This window comes from Dromaius novaehollandiae, chromosome 26 (assembly GCF_036370855.1).
Source record: "Dromaius novaehollandiae isolate bDroNov1 chromosome 26, bDroNov1.hap1, whole genome shotgun sequence".
Classification (NCBI taxonomy): domain Eukaryota; kingdom Metazoa; phylum Chordata; class Aves; order Casuariiformes; family Dromaiidae; genus Dromaius; species Dromaius novaehollandiae.
Genome location: NC_088123.1, coordinates 7,092,474 through 7,101,086, shown reverse-complemented (window position 1 = coordinate 7,101,086; position 8,613 = coordinate 7,092,474). Strand labels below are relative to the sequence as shown.

Below are 8,613 nucleotides of genomic sequence, written 5' to 3'. Positions count from 1 at the left end.
GGGGGGCCAGCGGGCCGGGGGGAGCGGCCAAGGAGGCTGAACCCCACCATGCTTCTGGGGAGCGCAAGCCGGGCTGCACGAGGAGCTGCGACCCTGTCAGGGCAGGCCGAGAACGGCTGCTTGGCAGCCGGATGTGGCCCATGAGTTCCCAAAGTGCCCGAAATAGCCTTAAGCAGGGAATAGCCCCAAACGGGAAGTAGCACAGAGGGTTGCGCTGAGCTGGAAATAGCACGAGGGCGGTTTTGACCCTTTCCAGCGGGGAGGGCACAGGCCTGCACGGAGCTGCGCTCGGGCTCCCCATCCAGCTGTGCCTGCCCCCCCCCCCGAGCCTGGGGGGTCCCCAAAAGCTGTGCCTGGGCACCCCCTTGCTTGCTGCAGCTGCGCCCCATCCAGCTGTGCCTGTGACCCCTGCACGCTGGGGTTTCACCCAGCTGTGACCCCACTACAGCACACCGCAGTCCAGCTGTGCCAGGGGCCCCCAAGGGGGGACCGGGGGTGGCGGGTAGCTGTGGTCCACTGCCTCCCCCCCCCCTTTATTCACCAAACACGACACCGTCCTTCTTGCGGGAAAACCACGTAGCTGCGACGCCAGCGCGCTGCGCACTCTCCCCCGGCCGCTCAGAAGGGACTGTGCCCCGTCGTAACCAGGCCGGCACATGTCACGCATGCGCGTGAAGCTCCCATTCATCATCTGCAATGAACCGGAAGGATCACCGAGTGTTGTGCACGCGCCGCCCACCCCGCCGCGCCCCCTGCCCCGAGGTCATGGCGAGGCGGAGGCCGACGGCTGCCCGCGCTCGCCTCCACCCCGCGCTTCCTCTGCGCATTCTCCGCTGTCTCCGCCGCTTTTGGGGCTCGCGGCGCCCCTCGGCCTCGCAAACGGACCCGCGGCAGCGGCACGACCGCCCCGTATTAACCATGCTAATTTATGCACCAAGACGCCACGCCCCCTCCGCCACCTTTACGGCGGTTTTTGCGACAGTGTCGCGGGTGTGGCGTGATTTGCGGTGCCGGTAGTGGCGGCCCCTGCCCGGGGCGAGCGGCGGCTCTGGAGCGGGGGGCCCCGGGCGGGCCCGCGGCTCGGCAGGCTGTCGCAGGCCTCGGCGCCCGGGGGGCAGCGGGCCGGGGCCGAGGCGGCCCCGGCGGCCCCGCCGGAGCTCGGGCCGCTGCTGTCGGAGGGGGCGAGCGGCGAGGCCCGGGCCGCGGCGGTGCGGGGCCTGCGGGCCCGGCTGGAGGCGGCCGGGAGCCGCTGGCTCTGCGAGGGGCTGAGCCCCGCGGCGCTGGGCGCGCTGGCGGCGGCGCTGGGCGGCCACGCGGCGCCCCGGGCGCAGGAGCAGGACGCCGGGGCGCTGCCCGAGCGGGCGGCGGAGGCGGGCGCCGCGCTGCTGCTGCTCCTGGCCGGGCTGGACGCGGCGCGGGCGCCGGGGGCTCCGGGGGGCCCGGCGGCGGGGCCGCTCCTGCGCAGCCTGCTGGGGCCCGCGTACGTGTTCGCGGCCACGCACGCTGCCGAGAGGCCCTGGACGAGCCCGGGGTCGCAGCGGGTGGCGCGGGAGCTGCTGGCGGGGCTGCTCCGGGCCACGGGCTGCGGGTCGGTGGCTGAGTTCCTCCGCGGGAAGGACGACGAGGAGGAAGGAGGGTTTGCTGCAGTGATGGCGCTCCTGAAGCAGGAGCTGACCAAGTGCGTAGCGCAGCGTGCACGGAGCAGCATGTCCCTACATAGGCAACACCAAGCTTTCACTGACCTTGTGCTTTTATTTCCAGGGACACGTGGAAGCTCAACCCTGCCACAAAGCACGTGTTCTCCGGGACGCTGCTTCACGTCACCCGGCCCTGGCTTAGCCGTCACCTGGAGAGCGTTCTCCCGCCGTCGTTGCTCATCTCGGACGACTATCAGGAGGAAAATAAAATCCTGGGTGTGCGCTGCCTGCATCATATCGTTCTCAATGTGGTAAGGGATTCAAGAAATCAGATCCCTTGCGGATGGTTGTGTGAAGGAAGCATGGTTGGAGGCCTATCACCGCTCCAAACTTCTATTCCTGGCTCTGCCTTTAACCTGGTGATTTTGCTGTATCCTCCATACTGTCCCTGTGTATTTACATATTTGTATTTCTTGCATCTGTTATGCTAAGTGAGGAATTGCTTTACAGTCTTTTGAACCCAGCTGATTCATACCTCAGCCTGAGAATGGTTTGCAGCACAGGGTATTAAATGAGCAGCAGTGGAACTGTGAAACAGCAGCCAGGGGACATACACTGTCTTGTGGCTGGGAACTGGGGTAGTAGCAGTAGTCGTCTGATGCTTAGCCTTTTGCTGAGCCCTTCACCTGTCTGCCAGTGCACCTCAGAGACAACAAATACCTTCTTTTCCACCTCTGAATATTTGTGTGCTTGTGAAGAGTGTACCTATGAGGCACAGAGAATTAGGAGATTGGGCAGATACTACAGTTAAGACCATGGAAATAAACTGCAGCTCTTACAGCCTGCTCCCACTTTCCTGTAACAAGTGAGCAACGCTCCTAACGTTCAGCATGTGAGAGGGTTATTCTTATAAACCTTGGTTTGGGGAGGACTGTTCTCTTTGGTTAAGTGGGTGCTGAATGTGGTGCATGGGAATAATATGCTGTTGCTCTCCCTGTTGTCGCAGCCGGCTGCTGATCTGTGCCAGTTCAACAGAGCTCACGTTGTGTACCACGCCCTCTACAACCACCTCTATTCGCGTGAGGCCCCTCTCGTTGAGGTAGGACAGCAGAGATTAATGTGGATCTGCCTCACAGTATTGTATGTCCAGCCTATGAGTGGCACAGCTCAAGGCACAGGGAGGCAGCCCCCATCTCCTTGCAGGAGGTCCTGGCCTAACTTAAGGTTATTACTAGCTGATGCTTGTTGTCAAGCAGCTGTGGGTGGCTGGGGAGGCTGGAAGTTGCTGGTGCTCTCGACAGGCTGCCGATGTTCCCTGTGTCTCGCACTGAACCAGGCGGTACTGCTCTGCCTGCTGGACTTGCTGCCGGTGCTGGAGAGAGCCCGGCGGCACCAGAAGGAGACCCGGCCCACCGCCCCCTGCGATGAGGTCTTGCAGCTGGTTCTCACGCACATGGAGGCGGAGCATCGCCTTGCGCTGCGGCGGGCGTACGCCAGGGCCCTGCCGGCCTTTGTGCAGAGGTGAGGGCAGCAGCTGCCGCCCTGCCGTGACTCACTTTGGCCTTGGTGGCTGGGGCCTTCCTCTTTAGGCACCACCCTCCTCAGCGTGTGCTTCTCCGTGTTGGCAGACTGGGCATCCAGATAGCCCGGCACCTGAAGAGGCTGGAGCGGGTTGTCCTGGGGTATCTGGAGGTCTGCGATGGCCCCGAGGAGGAAGCTCGGCTGGGAATACTGGAGACGCTGCGGTGCACCGTTCAGCATGCCTGGCCCAGGTACCTTTCTGGGGTGAATGACGCTGTAAAAGCATGGCCGGAGCACTGTCACGCTTGCAGAGCCAAAGTTACTGTTATCTGAGAAAAAGTCCCTGAAATCCTGCGAGAGAGTCTCTGTCACAGGGTAGAATCACTGGCACTACTGCTTTGCTGAACAGCTTGGCCCGAAAGTTAAGCTAAGCGGGGTCCTCATTTTGGTCTGATTTTTGCCTGTTCTAACTTGGAGAAACACTAAATCTGTGTTTTCTGTGTGGCAAAATTGTGAAGTCCTGTGCTGAGAACTAGGCTGTCTCGACGTTAACAGGCGTTCCTGATACGCTGTGCTTCGGTTTCCTGTGGTCAGGGCCTGTGTCCTCCCCTGGCGTGTGTACTTAAAGAGGCAGCTGCCTTCCGCCTCGCTGCTGAAGCAGGAGCTCGTCTCGGGAGAGCTACAGTCCTGCTCAACATCTAAATGACAACTAACAGCTCTCCTGGAACTGTCTAGGGCCTGCTAGGCCGGGCTGGGCTTTCCCCTGGCTTGCAAAGAGGATTTGGAATAAGGAGCACTTGTCCCTTCCTCTCACAGAATGCCGTGCAGGCTCCCCGTGCTCCTCAAGGCCCTGCTGAAGCTGATCTGGGACGTACACACTGACCAAGGCTCAACGCCAGAGCCGGTGAAAGCAGCCTTGCTGCAGGCAGCCACCGAATGCCTCATCCTGCTGGATCGGTGCTCTGAGGGGCAGGTGAAGGTGAGCCTGGGAGCCAGCACTGCTACTTAATCTCTGCTGTCTTTCCCTCTAAAAGAAATGGGCAGCGTGGTACAAATGAGCCCAGCTGCTTCCTCAGTCCAGCACTGTTTCCAAAGCATCAGTTTCCCCAGCATTTGTACTTGATACGTATCAAGTCACCCATCAACAGCTACTATGTTTTATACCATTCTCCTCCAACAGATAGGTGGGAAGAGGCAACATCATAAACCTGAGTTTGCCAAGGAACTGAAAGCTGATGCTTTGCCTGTTTCAGGTCCTCCTGGAAGGAGTGTACAGCAGCTGTGAGGAAGGCCGTGTACGGGACTGCATCAGGAAAGTGCAAGAGAACACGTGAGGCACGGCTGAGCCACTGTTCCCCCTGCTTTTTGTACAATAAAATATTTTTTTTATTTAAAGCTACTGTCTTTGTCCTCCCCTCTCTGTTAGCCCCATACCTGCCCAAAGAAGGGGTGTTTTCCTTGCCACATCCAGGCTTTTCCAGCTTTAGAACAAAGCAGTGGTGTCCCCAGTTCAGGTTCTTCTCTGGAGCCAGAGTCTGGGCTCAGCTTAGTGTAGCTGCGAAGAAGGTGGGTAGTCTTCTTCACTAAACTGCACTTAAGGCAGGAGCTGCACAAACTCACTACGGTTTCCTGGGGGTGGGACAAAAATCCTTCTCACCTCGGATAAAGAAAGTCATTAATCTAGAATGCTGGGGAGCAGGGGGGGACTTTTTTGAGGGTCCTGCTCAGATGGGTGGAGGCTGGAGGAGTTTGTGACAGATCTGGAGTCCTCTCATTCTGTACAAAATGCAAGTCCAGGAAGGAGTCAGGTTGTTTTTGTTTTAGTGGCTGGTTCTGTTTCTTCTTCATACTCTATTTCAATGTAGGGTCGTTTTCTCCTGGCTGGTCCTTTCAGGGGAGTTTTCCCCTTGGATTTGGAGCGAGCAGTTTCCTTCTCTCTTTCTTCTTCTTCCTCGCTGAAGGACTTGTCTTCCTGCTCTTCCTCACTACTTGTCTCCAACTTATCCATGTCCTGAGTAAGAAAGAGATTTAATGCTTGCAGTAATGTCAAAGCAGGCTGTGTAACTTAAGCTCCACTTTCTGCAAAGTTATCTGTGTATCCAATTCCCCTTCTACAGCTCCTGGCTCCCAGCTGTCTAGCCAGCAGAGTTCAGGTGTAACAGATACAGTGCAGCCCGACTGTATCACTAAGCTTCACAAATCTGATTGCGCTGCCTCTTATCCCCTCACCGGAGACACCAGCCCGGTGGGGGTTACTTTTAAGCAGTTTATCCTTCCCCTGTGCTTCCAGGTAACACGTGGTGCTTCACCTACCTCGAAATCACTGAGGTCACTGTCATCTGCTTCCACAAACTCCCTCTTATCTGCGTCCTGTAAGAAACAGTCAGAAGCTAGCGGGTGCGCGCTGAACACGATACCTCGTCACTACCCACAAAAGAACTAGGGTCAAGGCCCTGGACTGCCCACCCGCACGGGACAACCCGGAACATGGTTAACATCTGCTCTTCCGTGGGCTACAGGCCTGTTACTGCCCTGGCTGTTACTAAGGAAACTAAAGCACACAGGGGTGCTGCGCGAGGTCAGGGAAGGGTTAGTCGTGGTACTTCGGCTGCAAACATTACCTCGTCTTCCTCTTCTTCCTTCTCCACATCAGAGTCGCTCTCACTCTCTGCATCCTGCTGCTGCAAAGCTTTGTCAAAAGCGTGAATGGGGAAGTTGTAGATGTCTCCGTACTGAAAAGGAAAATGTGGATTTTCTTTAAGTCGTACAAGATAAAGAGCTGTTGGTGGTAGGATTATCTAAGCCTACGGCCTGCACGGAGGCAGCATCAAACTAGGCTGAACTTGTGGTCCAGCCCCTTCCCCAGTTCCGAAGCACACGCTCCGGTGTAGAAAGGGAGGGCCCAGACTTGCGGGAAGCAAGTTCTCCAGCCGTCGCAAAGGCACGCAAGGGCAGGGTGTGACGGTCCCCTACACCTCTGACGGGGGTGGTGCCACTTCCACACACCCCCACACGCCCTTCCGCAGAGAAGCAGCGGGACGGGGCAGGAGGAGCAGTTTTCCTGCCGTGCCCTGAGGGCAGTGAGCCTTACGGTATCCTGCTTCAGCCTCTCCAGTAATTCCTTCTCGATGGCATTATCCAGCTGAGCAGCAATCAGGGCTTTCTCCTAACAAAGCAAAGAGGAGCTGGGTCAGTTGTTTTAAAGACACATGGAGCATCACAGAAATTATACAGGAGAGTCATATTACCTCTCTCCTCTTCTCTCGCCTTTCAATCTTTTTGCTTAAAGGAACAAGCTTCCTCCTACAAGGAACAACAAGGGCGAGTTAACGAATCTTCCAGCCCTGTGAGACCTGTTGCGTAGCAGATGAGCACGAGTTCATTCAGGACAACAGCCAGCCTTTCGGAAGCAGCTATATCATTACAAGGGTGATTGCAACCAGTTTAAGTGCATCTACATATGCCGAGTTAAACTGGTTTCAACCGGGTTCATTTCCAGGCCGGACAAAGCTTCCAGCCACCAGGAAACCACCGGAGCGAATCCCTGTAGCTGCACAGGAGGCAGGAGCAGGCTGTGTGCGCGGCTTAGCGCACGGGCAGCAGCTCGGAAGCCAAACCGACGCGATCACTCGTGGTTACCTGCTGCTCCTGAGGAAGCAGAAGGGAGAAAAGCAGAAGCGAAGTCGCACCACTTACTGTCGCTTGAGCGTCAGCTTCCGGATGCGGATGAGGTACTGCGTGATCTTCGTGAAGCGCTGCTTGCACTTATGCCGGATGAACCGCGGCCAGTAGATGAGGTTCTCATCTATCTCTTCCAGCGCCTTCTCATAGTTCCTGCTCAGCAGGACCTGGGGGGAGAGGAAGAGGCTCCAGCCGTGGCGCGGCAGCAAAGCAGAGAGACTCCTGCGTCCGGGGGGAGTCCTGTCGCTGCCTGTCCTCCACCGCCCGTGGATGCGTTGCACCGGAGCGCGCTCGGCTCCCGGCCTGCTCTCGTAACTCACCCGCTCCCACAGCCGGCGGGGGAAGGCGGCCCGCTCTATCGTCTTCATGTACAGGTAGCACCGACCTAAGGAAAGAGCACCGTGAGCCCAGCTGGCGCCCAGAGAAACGGCGAGCGCGTTCCTGCAGACAGCGAGCACCCAGAGCCCCCGGGCAGGCGCCCCGCCAGCCGCCCACCCTCTCCCCACGCAGCCCCCCCGCCACAGGGCACCGGCTGCGCGGGGAGCTGCCGACTCCCACCTTTCTCCTCCCGGATGGTCGCGTACTGGCTGTTGGCCAGCGGGCAGGAGGAGCGGTTGCACAGGCCCGTGAGGTTGTACTCATTGCGGCAGAAGCTCTGGGTTTTTGTCCTGGAAAGACGAGATGTGCGATGAACCCCCAGGGCCGACGCGCTGCCCTGCACGCCCGCCCCCCCCCCAGCTGCCCGGCCCCCCCCGAGAACGGTCCCGTCCACGCCAGTGCCCGTCCGCCCCCTCCCCGGCCGCGCAAACACTCACTTGATCTTGTAGGAGCAGAACTGCCTGTTGCCGAGCGTGTCCCACACGACCTGCGGGACGAGCAGCGACTGGCACCCGGCCCCCCCGGCACCCCCGGCCATCGCGGGGTGCAGCACGGCGCCCCCCACCCTCTCCCCATTTACTCCTCCAGGAACATCGGCTTCCTTCCAGCCGTATCCCCCCCCCCGGAATACCTGCCCCCCCCCTCCCAGGGCATTTGCTCCCTCCAGGGGTATTTCTCCCCCCCAGGGGCCATCTGCCTCCTCTCCGGGCATTCTTCCCTGCCCTGCTGCCCCCCCCCCCCCCCACTATAATCACTTCTTCTCCAGGCATATGCACCCCCCCGGGTATATTTGCCCCGATCCGGGTTCAACCCCCCCCCCCGGGCATATTTGCCCCCGGTCCAGGGGTATCTGCCCCGGGGGGGCGGCCACGTGCCCCGCCGTCTCCACGCGGGTGGGGGGGGAAATGCCCCGGCCGGACGGAACCGAGTCAACGGCGGGGCGGGCGCCGATTGGCTGCGGCGCAGCCGCCTGCCCGGGGCGGACGCGACCGGGCCAAGCGGGCTGGGGGGGACTCACGTCGTCCGAGTGCATGGTGACGGCCCGCGCCCTCAGCGCGCCGCCATGGCCGGAAGGGGCGGGGCGGCGGCGGCGCTCGCGAGAGCGCAGGGTCTCGCGAGAGCACAGGATCTCGCGAGAGCAGAGCAGAGCAGAGCGGGGCGAGTGGACGCCAAGATGGCGGTGGTTGCGTGCGCAGGGAGGTGGCCCGGCGCCTCTCCCGTTTCGGTGGCGACGTTCACCCGCAGGATCCAGCCCTTCCCCGATTGTGGGGAGAAAAACGTTTATGAACGGGCGCGTCCGCCGCTGTAATCCCCGCAGCGTTGGTCTGCACTACGCGCTTTTCCTGTAGCAGGGTGTTTTCCGCACTCCAGGGCCCTGGCAGCGGTTTCTCCTTGT

General features: G+C 60.0%; 2 protein-coding genes and 1 non-coding gene across 3 annotated transcripts; 1 reads left to right on the top strand and 2 right to left on the bottom strand.

Moving 5' to 3' along the window:
* Nucleotides 1–616: 616 nt before the first annotated feature.
* LOC112996752 (small nucleolar RNA U13) lies at nt 617–711 on the bottom strand. Its single transcript, XR_003262539.2, has one exon. It is a non-coding gene; the product is annotated as a small nucleolar RNA U13 (small nucleolar RNA).
* Nucleotides 712–1,001: 290 nt separating this feature from the next.
* Nucleotides 1,002–4,557, top strand: TTI2 (TELO2 interacting protein 2; the record flags this gene model as incomplete). Its single annotated transcript, XM_026122331.2, has 7 exons — nt 1,002–1,678; nt 1,762–1,948; nt 2,644–2,736; nt 2,974–3,158; nt 3,266–3,409; nt 3,975–4,137; nt 4,412–4,557. Coding segments are annotated over 7 exons (1,530 nt in total), but the record flags the coding sequence as incomplete, so codon positions are not given.
* On the bottom strand, nt 4,501–8,360 carry MAK16 (MAK16 homolog). The gene is made up of 10 exons (XM_026122379.2): nt 8,236–8,360; nt 7,655–7,704; nt 7,398–7,507; nt 7,160–7,224; nt 6,855–7,006; nt 6,407–6,461; nt 6,250–6,324; nt 5,780–5,890; nt 5,472–5,528; nt 4,501–5,169 (listed from the first exon to the last, which is right to left on the bottom strand). The coding sequence occupies exons 1-10, from the start codon at nt 8,248–8,250 to the stop codon at nt 4,963–4,965; spliced, it is 897 nt and encodes a 298-aa protein (XP_025978164.1). The 5' UTR covers nt 8,251–8,360; the 3' UTR covers nt 4,501–4,962.
* Nucleotides 8,361–8,613: the final 253 nt, after the last annotated feature.